Source organism: Hemitrygon akajei, chromosome 7 (assembly GCF_048418815.1).
Source record: "Hemitrygon akajei chromosome 7, sHemAka1.3, whole genome shotgun sequence".
Taxonomy (NCBI): domain Eukaryota; kingdom Metazoa; phylum Chordata; class Chondrichthyes; order Myliobatiformes; family Dasyatidae; genus Hemitrygon; species Hemitrygon akajei.
Genome location: NC_133130.1, coordinates 26,944,906 through 26,968,434, shown reverse-complemented (window position 1 = coordinate 26,968,434; position 23,529 = coordinate 26,944,906). Strand labels below are relative to the sequence as shown.

Here is a 23,529-nt window from a genome sequence, read left to right as displayed (position 1 = left end):
TTTCCAATGCTTCCACATCCTTCCTATAGTGAGGCGACCAGAACTGGACACTGTTCTCCAAGTGTGGCCTAACTAGAGTTTTATAGAGCTGCATCATAACATTGCGTCTCTTAAACTCTATCCCTCAACTTATGAAAGCTAACACCCCATAAGATTTCTTAACTACCCTATCTACCTGTGAGGCAACTTTCAGGGATCTGTGGACATGTACCCCCAGATCCCTCTGCTCCTCCACACTACCAAGTATCCTGCCATTTACTTTGTACTCTGCCTTGGAGTTTGTCCTTCCAAAGTGTACCACCTCACACTTCTCCGGGTTGAACTCCATCTGCCACTGCTCAGCCCACTTCTGCATCCTATCAATGTCTCTCTGCAATCTTCAACAATCCTCTACACTATCTACAACACCACCAACCTTTGTGTCGTCTGCAAACTTGCCAACCCACCCTTCTACCCCCACATCCAGGTCGTTAATAAAAGTCACAAAAAGTAGAGGTCCCAGAACAGATCCTTGTGGGACACCACTAGTCACAACCCTCCAATCTGAATGTACTCCCTCCACCACAATCCTCTGCCTTCTGCAGGCAAGCCAATTCTGAATCCACCTGGCTAAACTTCCCTGGATCCCATGCCTTCTGACTTTCTGAATAAGCCTACCGTGTGGAACCTTGTCAAATGCCTTACTAAAATCCATGTAGATCACATCCACTACACTACCCTCATCTATATGCCTGGTCACCTCCTCAAAGAACTCTATCAGGTTTGTTAGGCACGAGCTGCCCTTCACAAAGCCATGCTGACTGTCCCTGATCAGACCATGATTCTCTAAATGCCCATAGATCCTATCTCTAAGAATCTTTTCCAACAGCTTTCCCACCACAGACGTAAGGCTCACTGGTCTATAATTACCCAGACTATCCCTACTACCTTTTTTGAACAAGTGGACAACATTCGCCTCCCTCCAATCCTCCGGTACCATTCCTGTGGACAACGACGACATAAAGATCCTAGCCAGAGGCTCAGCAATCTCTTCCCTCGCCTCGTGGAGCAGCCTGGGGAATATTCCGTCAGGCCCCGGGGACTTATCCGTCCTAATGTATTTTAACAACTCCAACACCTCCTCTCCCTTAATATCCAGAACATCAACCTTACTCATCTTGTCCTCACCATCATCAAGCTCCCTCTCATTGGTGAATACCGAAGAGAAGTATTCATTGAGGACCTCGCTCACTTCCGCAGCCTCCAGGCACATCTTCCCACTTTTATCTCTAATCAGTCCTACCTTCACTCCTGTCATCCTTTTGCTTTTCACATAATTGAAGAATGCCTTGGGGTTTTCCTTTACCCTACTCACCAAGGCCTTCTCATGCCCCCTTCTTGCTCTTTTCAGCCCCTTCTTAAGCTCCTTTCTTGCTACCCTATACTCAATAGACCCATCTGATCCTTGCTTCCTAAACCTTATGTATGCTGCCTTCTTCCACCTGACTAGATTTTCCACTTCACTTGTCACTCATGGTTCCTTCACCCTACCATTCTTTATCTTCCTCACCATTTGAAAATTGTTTGAAAATTTGAAAATTGTTTTTATTTCTCTCCCCACCCCCGATCAAAACTATTAGCAAACATTTTGAAATACAGCACACTGGAAATTTGAAGGCATATACTGTCAGAATTCATGTATCTGATGCAATTTCCATAATAGACATGTATTAAATAATGACATGCATCCTTTAAACTGTCTCTTGAAATATCAGTGAATATTGCCTCAGGATAATGTATCATTGGGCATTCATGGACAATTATCTTTTAACAATGATATTATCTGAGTATTGTCTGCTTAGGTATATTTAGAGTCATGCAGCATAGAATCAGGTCTTTTGGCCCAACTGCCCCATAGAGACCAACATTCCCATGTCACTTTAAACCTTTCCTACCGATGTACGTACCTGTCCAAGTGTCTTTTCAATGTTGTTAATATACTGGCTCAATGAATTGCTCTGGAAGCTCACTCTGTAAGTGTGCCACTCTTTGTGGACAAAGTTGCCCCCCAAGTTCCTATTAAATCTCTCTCCTCTCATCTTAAACCTATGATGACAACCCTTCATTCTTTTCACTGTCAGGTCTAATCACCTGGGGATGTTATGTGGTTTGGAAGAATCAGGGCATGCATCAAGAACTGGGTGGAATGGATAGCCAATGTAAAGTAGAAACGGGATATGAGAGTAGTGTTCTTTTTCATTTACAGGAAAGAACAAGGTCATTTGGTGCAAGCTGATCTATTTGTTACTGTACAGAATCTAAGTGTGATCTGTTGCCTGATTTTATACATCAGCAATCACTCTTTCCACTTCCTCTGGAGATCAGTAATGGCTCATGGTTGTAGAAATGAAGTATACCCATGATTGCTCTCATTAAGATGTATAGCTACACTGGGCTGCGTGTAGAGTCTCAGCACATAAATACCAAATATCAATACATGCTGAAGTTCTTTTCATTAGGGATGAATCTTGTACGTTACAATGGACTGTTCCAGTCAGTTGAACCATTCATAACACCTGTCCTTTGTAGAAAACTTTAAGCAGTACAGCATGTTGACTGCAAGTCTGTACACTGCGTGAAAAATCCCTAAGGCTGTGGGTGCAAAGAAATAGTGGATCCTGTCAGTTGGAACCCTGAACAGATTGCCAAAATCAATTGGTGGAACTTGGAAAGAAAGACCCTCCCTTTCTTACATTTAACAGCAAAGGATAAAAATTTAAGTCAAGGTTAACTTATAGGGCTGGAACCTGCTCAGCTGGTCTCCTTAAGGTTTTATTGTAGCAAGTTCTCATTTGTTGTGAAAGCCAGCTCCTACACAAGTACCTTCAAACTATGCAAGCCATAAATGAAGTTTAATTGAAAGCTATGCCCTACACTTCTGAACATCTGCAGGAGCTAGAGAAGGATCAGTCTTAAATTCCACTTAGATATCTATTCCTTGCCTTTGTATCTGCCACCTTTCTATGAGCAAGCAACTTTTATTACAGTGGCCATTAATTTTGATGGTCTAATTAATTTCCTTTTACTTTAAGTTATCATTTAATTGGCTAGGCAGTGAGCTCCCGGAGCAGGAACCACTGTCATAAAGAATCGCAGTTTGAGTGCAGCTGTAGATCACGGACTCCGACAGAACCTATCAATCTTGAAAAGGAACAAGGGGACATTAAAGAAAAAAAAAAATTAAAGCTGCCTTGCAGATCAGCTTGAAGAAGCCACCTTCTGGTGACATCTTATCTCCGCCTTTCTGGATTAACATAAGTCTGCATTGCCGGTGTTGGTCAGTCCCAATGGCAAAGGACTTTCACATAGTTGGCTCCTTCCAGATTAGAGGTGGAAATATTTACATTGAGGTGCTCCTCAATTCTACTGATAAAATCAGAATCAAGTTTTTCTTCACTGACATATGTTGGTGGTGTTTTGCAGCGGCAGCCTAGTGCAATATATAAAATTACTGTAAGTTACAACAATAAATAAATAGTGCAAAAGACAAATAATGAGGGAGCGTTTATGGACTGTTCAGAAATCTGATGGCAAAGAGATAGAAGAAAATGTTATGTACGGGTCTTCAGGTTATTGTAGTTCTTCCCTAATAAATAAATAAAAGTAAGGCAAAGAGGGCATGAGGGTCTTTAATCATGAATGCCACCTTCATGAGGCACTGCCTTTTGGAAAATGTGCTTGATGGTGTGGATTTTTGTGCCAATAATGGAGCTGGCTGAGTCTCCAGTCCTGTGCAATCTCTTTTGATATCCTGTGCATCCTGTGCTTCCATACCAGTCGCCAGGCAGTACTGCAAAGTCTGATGTTCTGCTTTTACACTATCACCAGTCTGACAAAATTTGACATGTATTTTGGTTAGAATTTTTTTTTGTGCAAAATTTTCCTTCCCTACTTCCATGGAAGATCTCTAGTTTTCTTTGCTATCATCTGGTCAAGATTTTGCAGACCTGATGTCTCCGCCAAGATTGAGGCCGAGACATAGTTGTTTTAACTTCATAGGGGTGGTTGTATGTTTCAACGTACACGTGATAAATAAGTCTAAATCTGAAATCTGAAATTTACCTTCTACAAATATATGTCTGAAATTCATTAAGATCAATTTCAGCACATTACATTGAAGGAGCGATAGTAAATTTATGTGCTTATTTTGTTACAACTTTCAAATGCTTGCTATTTTGTCTTTAACAGAAATTCCCCGAATTGCTGTTGAGGATACAGATCCTAGTGCCCCTCCAGAAAAGGTATGGCTGATGTATACCTCATGAACTTTATCAGGACTTGCCCATTTTTAATATGCGGTGGATTTTGCTTAATTCATTTGTGGATGGACACTTGGCCTCACAGTCTACCCACTATGATCTTGCACTTTATCTTTTAACTGCACTGCACTAGTTCTTGTGGTAACTTCTACACTTTATTCTGCATTGTTACTTTTTTTTCCACATTAGCTAGTTCAATGTACTGTGTAATGGTTTGATCTGTATGAATAGTATACAAGACCAGTTTTTCACCATACAAATCTTGCTACATGTGTCAATAATAAACTATGCCAATACTATTTAATTATCTTGATGACAAATTGTCAGCTTCCGTACTGCTTGTAAAATTTTGAAAAATTCTTTTGGATCTATAAATTATATTGATCCATACAACTCCTGTTGCCTCCAAATTCAGGGACTGATCATGTTTACCCAGAAGGTATTGAACTCACTGCTAAAGCCCAAAGAGTTTCAAACAATGTGATGTAGATCAGAGTGAGTTCTGACCACAAAGCTATTCTGGAAAACCTTTGACAGCTCACATCCCAATTTTTGCTATCTATCAAGGTGTTAAAAATTTACAATGTTTACAAATGGCTCTATAGAATGTAGAACATAGAACAATACAGCACAGGAATGTTGTGCGATGTTGTGCCGATCCACATTGCCAAATCAAACAAGTCCCGAAAAAATCCCTTCTACCTACACAAAGTCCATCTTCCTCATATTCATGTGTCCATCTAAGGGTCTCTTAAAAGCCTCTGATATACTGTATTTACCTCCACTGCCACACCAGACAGCATATTCCAGGCATCCACCACTATGAGTAAAAAAAATCCCCCTCACGTCCCCTTTGAACATATCACCTCTCACCTTCAATGCATGCCCTCTGGTATTGAGCATTTCTATTCTGAGAAAAAGATACTTCCTATCTACTCTATCTATTCCTCTCATAATCTTATAAACCCCAATCAGATCTCTGCTCAGCCTTCGTTGCTTCAAACAAAACAACACAAGTTTGTCCAGCCTCTCAAGATAGCAGATGCCTTCTAAACCAGGCAGCATCCTGGTAAACCTCTTCTGCTCCCTCTCCAAAGCCTCAATATCCTTCCTATAGTGGAGCGACCAGAAATGTATGCAATACTCCAGATGTAGCCTAACATAACCTCTTGATGTTTGAACTCAGTGCCTTGTCTAATAAAAGCAAGCATTCCATAAGCCTTATTGGCCACCCTATCGACCTGTGTAGTCACTTCCATGGAACTATGTATTTGGACCCCAAGCTCTTTCAGCTCAGCAACACTATTAAGGGTCTTGCCTTTAACAGTGTACTGTCTCCTTGCATTTGCCTTACCTAAGTGCAACACCTTACATTTATCTGGGTTAAACTCCATCTGCCATTTCTCTGCCCATGTCTGCAAATGATCTATATCGCACTGTATTCATTACTAGTCCTCTACACTATCCTCAACTCCATCAATCTTGGTGTCATCCACAAACTTACTAACCCACCCATCTACATTGTCATCCAGGTCATTTATATACATCACAAACAGCAGAGGCCACAGCACAGATTCCTGTGGAACACCATTAATTACAGACGTCCAGCTCGAATAAGTCCCTTTAACCACTACCCTCTGTCTTCTATGTGCTTGACAATGGCCAAGAACTTTTCATGGTCCCTCCTGGTTTTCTTTAGTTCTTTTCTGGTTTCTCTATCTTCTTCCTGTGCTCTGTCTGATCCTAACTTCTGAAACTTTTTTCTTCTTGACTAAATTCATCACCTCTCCAGATATCTAAAGTTCTCTTACCTTTCCATCCCTGTCTTTCCTTCTAACTGCAGCATACCTTCCCTGTACTCTGTGCAATTGATCTTTAAACACCCTCCACATGACTGATGCTAAAAAATAGTAAGTGGAATGTGATCAGGACTTGAAAATTATTGGCACCTATGTTGAAAAATGGCAGCAACATCCAGCAAAGTCCAAACAATTATAGGAATGATAGTTTGTCTTAAAAATACTTATTCAGGTGTGAATCAGTGGTAAGGATGACATCTCTGCGAAACTGTTATTTCTCAACATCTACAGTGCAGAATTCTGTGCAAGCGTCTTAATACATGATGTATTACTGGAAGCTATGAATGTTAACAATCCATAACTGGACATTGTTAAATGGAGGAAAAGATACTGTCCAGAACTTAATGGAAGTTCTTGTGCACTGTTTTGTTGCCTGATTTGCAAAGCAACAATGGTGGCACTTTAAAGGTAATTTGTTGTTTAGGGAAAACATATTGAAGGTATGAAAGGTGCCATATTAATACACCTTCTTCATTGCCACACTACAAAATAATGTCAGTGACTTGCACTTTGTACTTAGGGAATTTACTGATTACTTAGATTCTTGAAATATCTTCTTTCACAGGCTATGTTGCATGCTTGCTACTTTGAGCACCGTACCATTTGGTAATTGATTTAATATTGCCACATGTACCATGAAATAATGAAAAGTTTTTGTTCGCATGTCATCTAGACAGATCATTCAATGCATAGGTACATCAAGGTAGCTTGCAAGGAAAACAAAAACAGAATGCAATATATCAAAGTTCAAAGTAAATTTATTACCGAAGTATATACTGTATATGTGTTAGTGATGGGGAAGGCGCAGTGCAAGTAGATCAATAAAGTAGAAGGGCCATGATGAGGCAGATTGTGAGATCAGGAATTCATTTCTAGTATATAAGTGTTCATGAGTGTTACAACAGCTGGATAGAAGTTCTCCTTGAGCCTGGTGGTATGTGTTCTCAACCATGTATCTTCTGGTCGTTGGAAAGGGATGGGAGTCGTGAAGAGAGAATGTTGAGACCGATTCTTGTTGATGCTGGCTGTTTTTCTGAGGTAGGGTCAGTTGTGCTGTGAGGATTACATTCCTTGACTTCTCTAGTGCCTTTAACACCATCCAGCCCAAGATCTTAAGGCACAAACTAACGGAGATGGGAGTAGACTCTCACATGGTGGATTGGATAGTGGACTACTTGACAGATAGACCTCAGTATGTGCGGTTGGGAGACTGTAGGTCTGACACGGTGGTCAGCAGCACAGGGGCGCCGCAGTGAACCGTACTCTCTCCGGTCCTGTTCACCCTGTACACATCAGACTTCCAATATAACTCGGAGTCCTGCCATGTGCAGAAGTTCGCTGATGACACGGCCATAGTGGGGTGTGTCAGGAATGGACAGGAGGAGGAGTATAGGAAACTGATACAGGACTTTGTGATATGGTGCAACTCAAACTACCTGCGTCTCAATATCACCAAGACCAAGGAGATGGTGGTGGACTTTAGGAGATCTAGGCCTCATATGGAGCCAGTGATCATTAATGGAGAATGTGTGGAGCAGGTTAAGACCTACAAGTATCTGGGAGTACAGTTAGACGAGAAGCTAGACTGGACTGCCAACACAGATGCCTTGTGCAGGAAGGCACAGAGTCGACTGTACTTCCTAAGAAGGTTGGCGTCATTCAATGTCTGTAGTGAGATGCTGAAGATATTCTATAGGTCAGTTGTGGAGAGCGCCCTCTTCTTTGTGGTGGCGTGTTGGGGAGGAAGCATTAAGAAGAGGGACGCCTCACGTCTTAATAAGCTGGTAAGGAAGGCGGGCTCTGTCGTGGGCAAAGTACTGGAGAGTTTAGCATCGGTAGCTGAGCGAAGGGTGCTGAGTAGGCTACGGTCAATTATGGATAACTCTGAACATCCTCTACATAGCACCATCCAGAGACAGAGAAGCAGTTTCAGCGACAGGTTACTATCGATGCAATGCTCCTCAGACAGGATGAAGAGGTCAATACTCCCCAATGCCATTAGGCTTTACAATTCTACCGCCAGGACTTAAGAACTTTTTAAAAGCTATTATTAATGCTTTTTGAGATAGTGATTTAGATGCATATCATATTTTTACTAGTTAAGTATTGTATGTAATTAGTTTTGCTACAACAAGTGTATGGGACATTGGAAAAAAGTTGAATTTCCCCATGGGGATGAATAAAGTATCTATCTATCTATCTATCTATCAATAGATGAGAGGTTGTTTTCCATCTGGATCAAACTGCATTCACAACTCTGAAATTTCTTGCAGTCTTGTGTAGAGCAGTTGTCATACCAAGATCTGATACATCCTGATAGGTTTCTATGGCACATCTGTAAAAATTGATGAGGGCTATCAGGGATATACAAAATTTTCTTAGCTTTCTGAGGAAGTAGAGGTGCTAATATGTTTTCTTGGCATAGCATCCACATTGATGGACCAGAACAAACTGTTGGAGATATTTACACCAAGGAACTTGAAGGTCTCAATCATCTGCACCTCAGCACCATTGACACAGACAAGGATGTTCAGAATGTTTGCTGGTAGTTTTATTAATAGCAGCAAAGCAAGAAGTGAATATTTCTAATATTCAGTTGAAAAAACCTTTGACTGCTACCTATTTCTCCTCAAAACAGAGTACATTCCTGTGGAAAAATACAGATGGGCAGATTGTGTATTGGTAGAATTAGGCTACCTTTAAATCATATTTCTCACTTGATAATTTATTATGTTGATACTAGGTAAGTGGCCTGCCGGTGGCCTAGTGGCATCAGCGCCAGACTTCGGAGCGGAGGCTCCCGATGTCATAAGGTGGGCAAACACGAGGAAATCTGCAGATGCTGGAAATTCAAGCACCTTATGACACACACAAAATGCTGGTGGAACGCAGCAGGCCAGGCAACATCTATAGGAAGAAGCGCTGTCGACGTTTCGGGTCCTGACAAAGGGTCTCGGCCCGAAATGTCGACAGTGCTTCTTCCTATAGATGCTGCCTGGCCTGCTGCGTTCCACCAGCATTTTGTGTGTGTCATAAGGTGGGCGCTGGGAACGGACCCAAATGCAAGACACAGACACTAAAGTACTAGGAACTGGACTGGACTAGAGTTAAGGATGGGGACAGGACACAGACTAAGAGCTGGGACAGGAACACAGACTTGGGCTAGGACTTTGGCTAGGAAAGTGGGACCAGGACAAGGAACTGGAAACTAGGAGCCTGGGCTTGGACTCCAAGCCAGAGACTGGACAAGGACCCAGAACCTGGGTCTTGACTCGGGCTCGGACCCCGGAACCAGGTGAGGACATGACGTGGCTACAGGACTGGACATGGCTTGGGTTCTTCGAGGCTTGTCTGTAGGACTAGACATGGAACTCCTGCACAGAATGAGGCACATGGACAGGACAAGAACCTGAACCCTTGACTCGATCTTGGGACACCTAAACATGGAGCCTCAGTCTTGAGAGAGAGAGACGGGAGCACGTAGCCTCGGTCTTGAGAGAGAGAGACGGGAGCGTGGAGCCTCGGTCTTGAGAGAGAGACGGGAGCACGGAGCCTCGGTCTTGAGAGAGAGAGACGGGAGCGTGGAGCCTCGGTCTTGAGAGAGAAATGGGAGCGTGGAGCCTCGGTCGTGAGAGAGAAGGGAACACGGACATGGAACACAGAGCCGGGACCCCTCCTTAGGAACAGGACTTGGGGTCAGGGATCTACAGAGTCAGGACCCCTCCTAGGGAGCAGGACATAGAGCCAGGACTCATACACAGAACACAGAGAGATGGTTCCCAACACAAGTTAGCGGCAAACGGCCGGACCTACCTAGTGAAGATGTGCACACAGAGACAGTTCCAAACAACGATAGACAGTTCCTTATCTAGACACAGCAAGGCTCTGGTCTTGCTCCAGTGGTAGAACTTAACAGCGATACATGCAAGGCTTCAGGAGGAAGGGGAAGAGAACAGTCCAGCACTGAATCATCATCTTCTTCTATTTGCAGCAGTTTAGATGCATCTAGGTATATTACTGCCCTCCGCAGGATGTACAATTAATTACAGAATTTCAAGAAACTCAAATTCTCAAATATAAACTAGTCGCACGTAGAAACAGAATAATAAACTTTTCAATCAGATGGTGGTTCTCTTGGAGGCCAAACAAAGATTTAATAGAAAAACAAAATACACTTAAGTCAGACAGCCTCTTGGACAATATTCTTCTTTCAATTTTATATAGATTACAACTCAACAAAACATGCTGAACTGTCTCTGGACTACCAGAGTCACATAATCCAGTTGGATGTTTTCCTATTATCTTTAAGTAATAGTTTAGCCCACAATGCCCCCAGCCTAAGTCTTGTTAATTTCACCATATCTCTATGATTTAAAGGGTAACAGTCTGAGACCTTTTTAACTAGAGGGTGACTAGAAAAGAAATGCCTTCCCTTTAATTCATTTTCCCAATCCTCTTGCCATTTCTCCTCTATGCCTTTTTTATCCTGCTTCTCAATTCTGCTCTGCCTAGGGGTATTCTAATTCCTACTTGCCCACTCTGTAAGGAAGACTTGGCAATGCCATCCACAATTTCATTTCCCTCCACCCCAGCATGCAGGTATCCATGTAAATCTAACTTCACAACCCATCTTCCCTATTCTAAACAAAGCTAAGAGAATCTCAATAACTATGTCAGGATGAGCTTTTGATTTATTCCCTTTTATAGCCTCTAAGGCAGCAGCAGAATCCAAACAGGTGATAACCCTGCATGGTTGAGAGTCTTCTATCCACCATAAGGCCAGAAGATTGCTAATAATTCTGTGGCAAAGACAGAAATACCATCTGAAACCCGGTGACTAATCTCAACTCCAAACTGAGACACGTACATCCCAAATCCTGCCTTACTGCTCTCTGGGTCCACTGAGCCATCAGTAAAAATCTTCAGATAAGATCCCCATTTATTATTTAAATATTCATTTACAATCAACACTGTTGAAATTGTTCTGCTTCCTTGAGGCTGAAAAAGGAGGAATAGGTCTACTTCTGGTTCTGGCAAAAACCAAAAAGGAATGGGTGGCAAGCAAATTCAGACAGCTATGTCCTCCTCGATCAGTTTCAATTTCACAGCCCAGATATTAACCAAATCTAAAAATGGATATCTTTTAATTTTACTTTGGTGCTCCGACGTCTCCTGCAAAAGACATTTTGATGGACAGCTGTGATTGAAGCCATTTAGTTTTACCCAATACTGCAGGCCCAACTTAACTCATCTTAAATGTAGAGGTACTTCTCCCATCAGCACTGAAGCTTCTTCTTCTTCCTCCTTGAGTTTTTATGGCAGTTGGCATCCACACTGTTGCATTACTGCCATCTTCAGGATTTACTGTCCCTCATTGTCCATTCACTTGACTGCCTAAAGTCATCTTCCCAGTCCCGTCGCCCTTAAAAAACTAAACAACCATTTCCTCCCCACATTCCAATAAACCTTTAACGCTGTTCTCTACCAGTCCTATTTTGTGTAATTGTTGTAGCATTTGTTGTCTTTCCTGTGCAAATTTCCGGCATGAAATAAGGATATGCTCTACTGTTTCAGTCTCCTGACATAGATCGCAAAAACCTGTTGGATGTTTACTTATGATGGCCAGAGTACCATTAAGGTTGCTGTGCCTAATTCTCAGTCTACTTATAATTACTTGCTCCTTCCGCTTTACTCCCCTACTCCTTCCCATATCTACTCTGTTCTGAATTGAATGTAAATGTCTTCCTTTTATTGCTCCATCCCAATGCTGCTGCCACTGTTGATTTATCCTTCTCCACACTATGCTCTTCCCTTCTGATTTTGATAGTTTAATATTGACCTCTACAGATCCTTTTTTGACTGCTGCTTTTGCCAGCTTATCTGCTGTCTCATTTCCCATAATACCCAAATGTGCTGGAACCCACATGAATGTGATATTTTTGCCTTGTCTAGCAAAAACTGCATAAACACTCAAGCAATCCATCGTTCGCTTGCTAATTTCCACTTGATAACTTGGCACAACAATTGCAGACCCTGTTGCACCTGTTTCTGGATCCTTTGATCCATCCGTAAAAATCTACGTCTTTATACTTACATTCCCTATACCTATGATATTCACTGAGTATATCAGCCGTTTTATTACTGCATTTAATCTTAAGCAATTCCAAATCTACCCAGGGATTTTCTAATACCCAGAAAGGTCTGACAGGCCACACCACACTTGGACAAAACTCTTTAACATATACACCCATATCTTTTGATGTTTGTTCTCCTGTCTAGCCAAAACTTTCTTTTTGTGTCCTTTTCTTCTCCCAGCATGTCTCCAACACCCTTTTTTTGTAGGATGGCTATCACCATGCCCCCTTAAATTAATCCAGTAATTGGCCTCCAGCTGTTTACGTCGCAGCCCCAATGGCATTTCATTTGCTTCAACTTGGAGTGCACACACTGGGGAAGTTCTAACTGCTCCCAAGCACATCCTTAGAGCCCGAGCTTATACGATATCCAGTTCTGCTAACACAAATTTTGCTGCTGACCCATTTACAATACTTCCATAATCTAATCTTGATCTTATTAATGCTACATAAATATACTTCAGTGATGCAAAATCAGCACCCCATTCCAAACCAGCAACATACTTCATGACATTTATCACATTTTTACTTTTAGTAACTACTTATCTAACATGTTCTCTCTATGTTAATCTCAAGTCAAAGTGCGCTCCCAAAAGCCAAAATCTTTCAACTCTCTGCAGGTTACTTCCATACAGAGTCAGATTAAGTCCCCTGAGCTTTTTCCTTGTAAAGAACATGGTTTTTGTCTTCTCCACTTCAAATTTAGCACCCCACTTTGTCCCCCGCTCTTCAACTTGATTAATTCCATCTTGCATTTTCATAACTATATGTTCAGTATTTCTCCCTCTTTTCCACAAAGCCCCGTCAATTGCAAACAATGACTTCCCCACTTCTATTGGTATATTTACGAATATATCATTTATCAAAATGGAGAATAAAGTTGGACTCACTGCACTCCCCTGAGGCATCCCGTTTTCTACAACATACTGGCTTGATAGCTCTGATCCTATCTTCACCTGAGTAGTTCTCCCATTTAAAAAGTCCTTAACCCAATTGAACATTGCCCCCCCGATTCCCATTAAATGCAGCTTGATTAGGAGCCCCTTTTTCCATAACATATCATAAGCTTTCTCAACATCAAAAAAAACTGCAACCACTGTCTCTTTATTTACTTGTGCTTTTCTTATTTCATCCTCTAGACACACCTCTGGATCCAGAGCATTATGGATCCCATCCTTTTTATCATCCCCCACACCTCTCCATCTCATCACTGACCTGACTTAGATACCTATCACTTTTTTCCAGAAACTTCACCCAATTGACTTTCACAACGATCTATTTCCCACCTATATTCTCTGTGACCAATGAGGCAGAAATATTTATCTTGTACCAGATTAGGTAATGATCACTTCCTACAGTTCCTTCTTGGTACACTAACCACTCACATACTGATGCAATAGAGTTTGATACTAATGTAAGATCAAGCACAGATTCTTTACCTGTATTAACATCGATTCTAGTACTACTGCCATCATTTAGGCACAATAAATACTTCTCATCTAGCAACTCCTCTATTACTTGACCATTGATGTCTGTTCTGTCGCTCCCCCATAATACATTATGTCCATTAAAATCACCACACCAAACAACATTACTACTATTCTGCCCTTCTATCTCCTCAAGCTTGTTTAACTCTAGCCTTTTGCATGGATTATAATAATTCACAATCACCAACTCTTTCCTTTCAGCCCATACTTTTACTACCACATACTCTTGTTCACTTCCTATACCTAGTATTCTATGAATACCTTGCTTTACATAAGTTACACATCCTCCTCCTCCCCCCTTTCTCCTGTCTCACCTTACTGCCTCATAACCATAAAAAACAAAATCTAAATTAGATTTTAGCGAGGTCTCGTGGATACACATACCATCTAGCTTTTCTCTCCTACTAGCTATGAAACTGCTTGAAATCTTGTCCATTACTAATCAGGCTTCTTGCATTCCATTGAAGAAGTAGCATTATTTGTAATATCAACCCACACATACTGCCTCTTGACTTGACTGTACCCTGAGTTCATCATTTACTTCTTCCCATTTTAATCCTATCATACCCAAATGGTGCTCTGCAGCTTTCACAATAATCTGAATCCTTTCAGTTTTAGATTTGATCTCACAAGTTGCATTTACCACTCCTGCTATAAAGGTCACCAATTTCTTCTTCTCTATCCATATATTCTTATCTTGCCTTTCTTTAGCTGCCACTTGCTCTTTGCTACATCCTCCCTCATTCATTTTCTTCTGTCCTGCCAACTTGACTGCCTCAGCACGAGACTTTTTCCTTCACCCTTATCTTCTGCACCTCCACCTCTTTTTTCACCACTTCACTTCCCCAGTATGCTACACTATGGTTACCTCCACAATTACAGCACTTTGGTCCCACTCCCTCTCCACATTTTCCGTATTCATGTTCCCCACCATACCTTGCACATCTTCTTTCCTTTGCACACTTTGGCCACATGCCCAAACTCCTGGCAATTGAAACACCTCATAGGTTTTGGTATATATTCTCTTACATTGTATCTCAGAAATCCAACATATAACTCCTTTGGAGGCACCTTATCCTCAAATTCTACCAGAACAGTTTCAATCTCCCTTTTCTCTGCTCCACTTGTCATTCTTTTCACACTCTTCACTGAACTATTCCTCACCCTTAAGTTCTCCACTAGCTCCTTCATATTAACATTGAGGGGAACCCCAGAGATCGCCCCCTTGCAACCATTGACCCTTTGTGCTCCAACTCTTACAACCCTGGACACTTTGACTTTCCCAACATTAGTCACCTTCATTGCCTTCTCCATCTGCTCTTTAGTTTTACATCCTATCAGCAGGTTTCCATCTCCTAAAATTCTCACATGACTCACTTCCCCTACTTGCCCTCTGATGATTTTTGTTAGATTAAGCAGATTGATTTTCTTTACTCCCCCTTCCCCCTCAAATCTTACCACTACATTTAGCAATTTTGCCCTTGGGGCCCTTCTCCTCAACTTCTCTTCACTCATTTTCCAATCCACCTACACTAGACCCACCTCCTTTCTTTCTCTTCCGATCCATCACCTTCCTATTCTTAGTCCCTCTTCCCACTCAAACTCCGTGATGATGTTGTCACCCTCAGTCTCCCTCCCTGCCATCCTATCAGAGTTTGCAAGGAACCATGTACGAATATCATTCTGGACCTATACAGGCACGTTAGTCAATATTCCCTCAGAATGTCTCCCACAACACCCCAGCAGTTCCTCAGCCCCAAGTCCAGCCCTATTTGTGAGTTTCACTCTACAGGAATTTTCATCTCCCTCCTCCTCAGCACTGAACCTGAACCCGAACCCAGGAGCTGTTTATGTAGCCAGCCCAAAATGAGAATCATGTGCCTCAATTAAGGCACCAACTGAACAAGGGAAAACCAGAAAACCTGGAATAAGGATTGATGGACCAGTCTGTGAACCAGAATGCGGACCTCATGGACCGGACCATGACACCCGAGTTCGAATCCAGCCGGCTCCGTTGCCCGCTTTCCATCCATGCTGGGTTAAGCGTGGAGCTAGCAACTCGGCCTCAGAAAAACAAGAAAGCCTGCTAAAAAAAAAAATGCCGTCACGACAGCATCCTGATGATTCCACTTGGAGTTAAGGGCTTTCTTCTCTTCTTCTTCTAGGTGAGTATTAAAAAGCTCATATTTTGTTCAGTATCTCTCACAACCATTTTTTCCTCAGTGAAGAATGTTTTACCCTCCAGCACAAACACTAGAAACATGGAAGTAGAAGTAAACCATTTAACTTATGCAACTTTTTTTGTGTTCTTCAACATGATCATGATGTAATCCTATTTTCCTAGATTTATTCCCAGGCACTTCCTTATTTCATATACTTGGTCGGAAGAAATATATAAGCCTCAGATTTAAAATAAACAGTTGGCACAAGTGACAAATTAACTGCCATTTGTTAGAAGGGTGTCTTAGTTTACACACCTAAAACTATCCTGATCACTCAAAACAAATTACTTGTAAAAAAAAACTTCTGTTAAGACCAGTTTGCCTTTGTGACATGCTTGTCAAATCTCTAGATGAATAAAATCTGACACTTTACATTTGCTTCCAGAGCTTTTGTATGCAATTTCTGCTACAATCTAAAATCTTGAAAATTTTCATCCAGAATTCATTCAAATGTTTTCTATATGCTCCATGTACATGCATAGTGTATTTTGGGCCACATACCAGTGGCACGTGCTGTAAAAATAAATGTGAGGACAAGATTATAGCCAGCACTTTTCTGATAGACTGTAAATACTTATATTAATACTTTTATCTTTCTCTATCCACAGATTGAAAAATATCCTATTCAAGCTACGGATCACAGTATTTCCATCAAAGGTATCTTCACCAAAAAACACATCTGCAAATCTCACCTAGCCTAATAATATAATCGCAATGTGTTTTACATAAAATTCAAATTGTCATTTTTTTGCATAATCAGCATGTTCAAATATCATTATATTCTATCAACAGCAATGTCAAACTTAATGCTAGCTGAATATCCTAGGACAAAGAAATGGACCACTTTAAAATCATTCATCTTGAAATTGTGCTGTGATGTTAATAAATATTTAATTAACAATATTTTAAAATAAAGACATTAACCCATTAAATAAATCTTTGATTTAAAACAAATGAGTCAGGACCTTGATAATGGGGTAAGAAGGTTCATGATTCAACTTATAAGCTTATTTTAAATAATGTGCTATCAGTGCTGCTTGATTTTTCATCCTCACTGTTGCACAATTGATAGAGAACCTGTTTTAATGTTACATCTTTTGAGCAACTACTCATGACAGTCCATAAAGACTTTTCAGATAGCTTTTCAATTTTTACTTTTGATAATATGTCACGTATTCCATCTTTCTCTGATAATATGAAATGGGACAAAGACATGTTATATAGAACTAGACAGAGCATTATTGAGAACATTAATAGAATTTATTTTTTCAAAAGGGAAATTGTACATTTTTCCAAACAAATCTGGAAATGCACGTTAAATTTAGAATTGTTTTGCTAAACAGAGTATTAATTTGGAGGTTAAAAATTACATAAAGCTAACAAGATTCTGAGTTTTTAATCGAAAGAAAATCTTGCATTTATTTTTCGCCTTTGTGACCTACAGAAGTCCCTAGTGTAGGTAATGTATCAGTAAACTTGCTTACAACAAGCCCTGCAGCGAATTATGCAATAAATGCAAGAAAAGCTATTTTATGAGACATCTTGACAGAGTGATAAATATTGACCAAGTATTACCGCACCATACTTCACCAAAATTATTCCAGTATATTTTATGTCCCTCTGAAAGGGAAGGCAAAACCTCAGTTTATTGCTTCATCCAAGTGATACCCTGCCCAGCGTTATAGACTATATGACCGTAAGATATAGGAGCAGAATTAGGCCATTTGACCCATTGAGTTTGCTCCACCATTTCATCATGGCTGATTTATTTTCCCTCTTCAGCTCCAATCTCCTGCCTTCTCCCTCTATGCCTTTATGCCCTGACCAATCAAGAATCTATCAACCTCAGTCTTAAATATACATTAAGACTTGGCCTCCTCTGCCACCTGTGGTAACAAATTCCACAGACTCACCACTCTCTGGCTAATGAAATTCCTCTTCATCGTCTTTCAAAAAGGACGGCCCTCTATTCTGAGGCTGTGTCCTCTGGTCCTAGACTCTCCCACCATAGGAAGTATCCTCTTCACATCCACTCTGTCGAGACCTTTCAACATTGAATAGATTTTAATTGGGTTACTTCTTATTCTTCTGAATTCCAGTGAATACAGGCCCTTAGCCTTCAAACACTCTTCATGTAACAAGCCTTTCAATCCTGAAATCATTTTTGTAAACCTGTTTTGAACTTTCTCCAGTGTCAGCACATCTTTTCTAAGGTAAGGGGCCCAGAACTGCTCACGATACTGCAAGTGAGGCCTCATTAGTGCTTTAAAAAGCCTCAACAATACATTCTTGCTTTTACATTCTGGTCCTCATGAAATGAATACAAACATTGCATTTGCCTTACTCATCACCAAATCAAGCTACAAATTAACCTTTCGGGAATCATACACAAGGATTCCCTTTACGCTCAGATTTTTGAATTTTTTTCTCCATTTAGAAAATAGTCTATCCTTTTATTTTTACCAAAAATACATGGCCATACACTTCCCAACACTGTATTCCATCTGCTAAGTGTTTGCCCATTCTCCTATTCTGTCTAAGTCTTTCTGTATCATCTGTACTTTCTCAAAACTACCTGCCCCTCCACCTATCTTCGTATTACCTGCGAACTTTGCAACAAAGCCATCAATTCCATCATCCAGGTCATTAACATTTAACATAAAAATAAGTCCTAACACAGAACCCTGTGGAATACAGTCACCAGCAGACAACCCGAAAAGGGTCCCTTTATTTCCACTCTTTGCCTCCTGCAAATTGGCCATTGCTCTCTCCATGCTAGTATCTTTCCTGTAATACCATGGGCTCTTAACTTGTTAAGCATGTGCCTCCAGGTACCCTGAGACTTCCTTACTAATCAACATCTTCCCAGCCACTGAGGTCTATAATTTATGGCCTATAATTTCCATTCTTCTGCCTCTCCCCCTTCTTGAAGAGTGGAGTGACATTTGTAATTTTTCAGTCCTCTGAAACCATTCCAGAATCTAATGATTCTTGAAATATCATTACTAATGCCTCCACAGTCTCTTTCACCATCTCTTTTCGAACCCTGGGGTGTACACCATCTGGTCCAGATGACTTCTCTATCTTCAGACCTTTCAGTTTCCCAAGAACCTTCTCTCTAGTAATGGCAACTTTGCACACTTCTGATCCCAGACACTTTTGAACTTCCAGCGTACTGCTAGTGCCTTACACAATGAAGACGGATGCAAAATACTTGTTCATTTCATCTGCCATTCCCTTGTCCCCATTATTACCACTCCAACACCGTTTTCTAGCAGTCCAATATCCACTCTTGCCTTTCTTTTACACTTTACATATCTGAAGAAACTTTTGGTATCCTCTTTAGTGTTATTGTCCAGTTTACTTTTGCATTTCATATTTTCCTTCTTAATGACTTTTTTGGTATATTCTGTTGCTTTTTAAAAGCTTCCCAATCCTCTAACTTCCCACTAATTTTTGCCCTATTTGGCTTTGACTTATCTTATTAGCCACAGTTGTGTCATCTTTCCTTTAGAATACTTCTTCCTCTTTGGGATGTATATGTCCTGTGCCATCCAAATTGCTTCCAGAAATTCCAGCCATTGGTGTTCTGCCGTCATCCCTGCCAGTGCTTTTTCCAATCAATTCTGGTCAGCTCCTTTCCTGTGCCTCTGTAATTCCCTTTACTCCACTATAAAACTGATATATCTGATTTACCTTCTGCTCAAACTTCAAGACGTATTCAATCATGTTATGATCACTTGCCCTTAAGGGCTTTTTTATGTTAAGCTCTCTAACCAATTTTATTTCATTATACAACACCCAATCCAGAACAGCTGATCCCTAGTGGGCTCAACCACGAGCTGCTCTAAAATGCCATCTCATGGGCATTCTAGAAATTCCTACTCTTGGGATCCAGCACCAATTTGATTTTCCCCAACTACCTGCATATTGAAATCCCCCATGACTATTGTAACATTGCTCTTTTGCCATGCATTTTCTATCTACAATTATAATTTGTAGACCACATCCTTACTACAGTTCGAGGATCTGTATGTAAATCCCATCAGGGTCTTTTTACCCTTGAAGTTCCTTAGCTACACCCACAACGATTTAACACCTTCTGCCCCATGTCTCCTCTTTTTAATGATTTAAGTTAAAAATGCATTTAAAAAAAAGGAAGTATTGCAGAGCTAAGATGAGTGGGAGGACAGATGATTGGGAAGTTTTTAAGGAACAACAGAACTTAACTAAAAAGACAATACGGGGAGAAAAAATGAGGTACGAACGCAAGCTAGCCAGGAATATAAAGGAAGATAGCAAAAGCTTTTTTAGGTATGTGAAGAGAAAGAAGATAGTTAAGAACAATGTTGGGCCCTTGGAGAATGAATTGGGTGAAATTGTTATGGGAAACAGAGAAATGGCAGAAGAATTTAATGAGTACTTTAGATCTGTTTTCACTAAGGAAGACACAAGCAATCTCCCAGATGTTTGGATGGGCCAAGGACATAGGGTAACAGAGGAAATGAAACAGATTGACATTAGGAAAGAAACGGTGATGAGAAGACTGATGGGACTGAAGGCTGACAAATCCCCAGGTCCAGATGGTCTGCATCCTAGGGTACTAAAGGAGGTGGCTCTGGAAATTGCGGATGCATTGGTAATCATTTTCCAATGTTCCTTAGATTCAGGATCAGTTCCTGAGGATTGGAGAATGCTAATGTTATCCCACTTTTTAAGAAAGGAGGGAGGGAGAAAACAGAGAACTATCGACCTGTCAGCCTGACATCGGTGGTAGGGAAGATGCTAGAGTCCATTATTAAGGATGAAATAGTGGCATATCTAGATTGCAGTGATAGGATTGGGCCGAGCCAGCATGGATTTACCAAGGGTAAATCATGCTTGACTAATCTGTTGGAGTTTTTCGAGGATGTAACCAGGAAGTTAAACGGGGGAGATCCAGTGGGTGTAGTGTACCTCGATTTTCAGAAGGCATTTGATAAGGTCCCACATAGGAGATTGGTGGGTAAAATCAAAGCTCAGGGCATCGGGGGGAAGACATTGACATGGATAGAAAACTGGTTGGCAGATAGAAAGCAAAGGGTAGCAGTGAATGGGTGTTTCTCGGAATGGCAGGTGGTGACTAGTGGGGTGCCACAGGGCTCGGTATTGGGACCACAGTTGTTTACGATTTACGTCAACGATTTAGATGAAGGCATTGAGAATAACATCAGCAAGTTTGCTGATGATACTAAGCTGGGTGGCAGTGTGACATGTGATGAGGATGTTAGGAGAATTCAGGGTGACTTGGATAGGCTGGGTGAGTGGGCAGATACTTAGCAGATGACGTTTAATGTGAATAAGTGTGAGGTTATCCACTTTGGGAGTAAGAACAGGAAGGCAGATTATTATCTGAACGGTGTAGAGTTAGGTAAGGGAGAAATACAAAGAGATCTAGGAGTCCTTGTTCATCAGTCACTGAAGGTGAATGAGCAAGTGCAGCAGGCAGTGAAGAAGGCTAATGGAATGTTGGCCTTTATTACAAAGGGAATTTAGTACAAGAGCAAGGAAATCCTCTTGCATTTGTACAGAGCCCTGGTGAGACCACACCTGGAGTATTGTGTACAGTTTTGGTCTCCAGGGCTAAGGAAGGACATCCTGGCTGTAGAGGAAGTGCAGCGTAGATTCACAAGGTTAATTCCTGGGATGTCTGGACTGTCTTACGCAGAGAGGTTAGAGAGACTGGGCTTGTACACGCTAGAATTAAGGAGATTGAGAGGGGATCTGATTGCAACATATAAGATTATTAAGGGATTGGACAAGATAGAGGCAGGAAATATGTTCCAGATGCTGGGAGAGTCCAGTACCAGAGGGCATGGTTTGAGAATAAGGGGTAGGTCATTTAGGACAAAGTTAAGGAAAAACTTCTTCTCCCAGAGAGTTGTGGGGGTCTGGAATGCACTGCCTCGGAAGGTAGTGGAGGCCAATTCTCTGGATGCTTTCAAGAAGGAGCTAGATAGGTATCTTATGGATAGGGGAATCGAGGGATATGGGGACAAGGCAGGAACCGGGTATTGATAGTAGTTGATCAGCCATGATCTCAAAATGGCGGTGCAGGCCCGAAGGGCCGAATGGACTACTTCTGCACCTATTGTCTATTGTCTATTAAGTTCATTTTTTACCAAACAGAGCCATGCCATCCCCTCTGCATTCCTGCTTGTCCTTTTTGATACAATGTGCATCTTTGGACATTAAGCATCCAGCTATAATCTTTTAGCCATGATTCAGTGTCCCGTTACATCAGACATTCCAATCTGTAACTATGCTACAAGTTTATCTAACTTATACTGTACTCTGTGTGCATTCAAATATAACCCTTTCAGTCCTGCATTCACCCTTTCCAATTTTGTCTGCCTTTTATATCACAACTCATCCTGTTGACTGCAATTTTTCCCCATCATCAACCTCTCCTTGCAAGGAGTCTATCTACACACTGCCCCTCTATGTAAACTAACTACCACATCCTCAGCACTACCACTTCAGTTCCCATCCCCCTGCCAAATTAGTTTAAACGCTCATTATAGCACACACTCATCGCTTGAATTTAAAAATAAGCCCACCAGTGTTGCTCTTACATGAAGGAGATAGAGAACCATATAACCATGTATCAACTACAGCAAGGAAACAGGCCATCTCGGCCCTTCTAGTCCGTGCCGAATGCTTACTCTCACCTAGTCTCACCGATCTGCACTCAGCCCATAACCCTCCATTCCTTTCCTGTCCATATATCTATCCAATTTTACTTTAAATGACAATATCAAAACTGCCTCTCCCACTTCTGCTGGAAGTTCGTTCCACACAGCTACCACTCTCTGAATAAAGAAATTCCCCCTCGTGTTACCCCTAAACTTTTGCCCCCAACTCTCAACTCATGTCCTCTTGTTTGAATCTCCCCTACTGTCAATGGAAAAAGCCTATCAACATCAACTCTATCTATCCCCCTCATAATTTTAAATACCTCTATCGTCCCCCCTCAACCTTCTACACTCCAAAGAATAAAGACCTAACTTATTCGACCTTTCTCAGTAACTTAGGTGCTGAAACCCAGGTAACATTCTAGTAAATCTCCTCTGTACTCTCACTATTTTGTTGACATCTTTCCTATTATTCGGTGACCAGAACTGTACACAATACTCCAACTTTGGCCTTACCAATGCCTTGTACAATTTTAACATTACAACCCAGTGACATGGTGTCATGACTAACCTTTCCCTCAAAGTCAACAAAACAAAGAGCTAGTCATTGATTTCAGGAACGGTAGTGCACATGCTCCTGCTTACAACAATGGTGCTGAAGTCAAGGAGTTTCTTGGAGTTAACATCATTAATACTGTCCTGGTTCCACCACATTGATGCCAATGCCAGAAAAGCTCATCAGTGCTTCTACTTCTACTAGAGGTGAAAAAAAATTTGGTATGACCTCTTTGACCCCCACCAATGTTTATCTGTGTACTGTAGATTGCATCCTATATGGGCAAATTTTAATGAGTG

The 23,529-nt window shown here is 41.2% G+C and overlaps 1 protein-coding gene across 1 annotated transcript in view; it reads left to right on the top strand.

The window, feature by feature from the left end:
- edaradd (EDAR-associated death domain) overlaps positions 1-23,529 on the top strand; it is a 93,385-nt gene that overhangs the window by 60,656 nt on the left and 9,200 nt on the right. The window contains exons 2-3 of the mRNA XM_073050147.1: positions 4,228-4,280; positions 16,609-16,657. Coding sequence (XP_072906248.1) covers positions 4,228-4,280; positions 16,609-16,657 — 102 coding nt within the window. The remainder of the gene's footprint in view (positions 1-4,227; positions 4,281-16,608; positions 16,658-23,529) is intronic.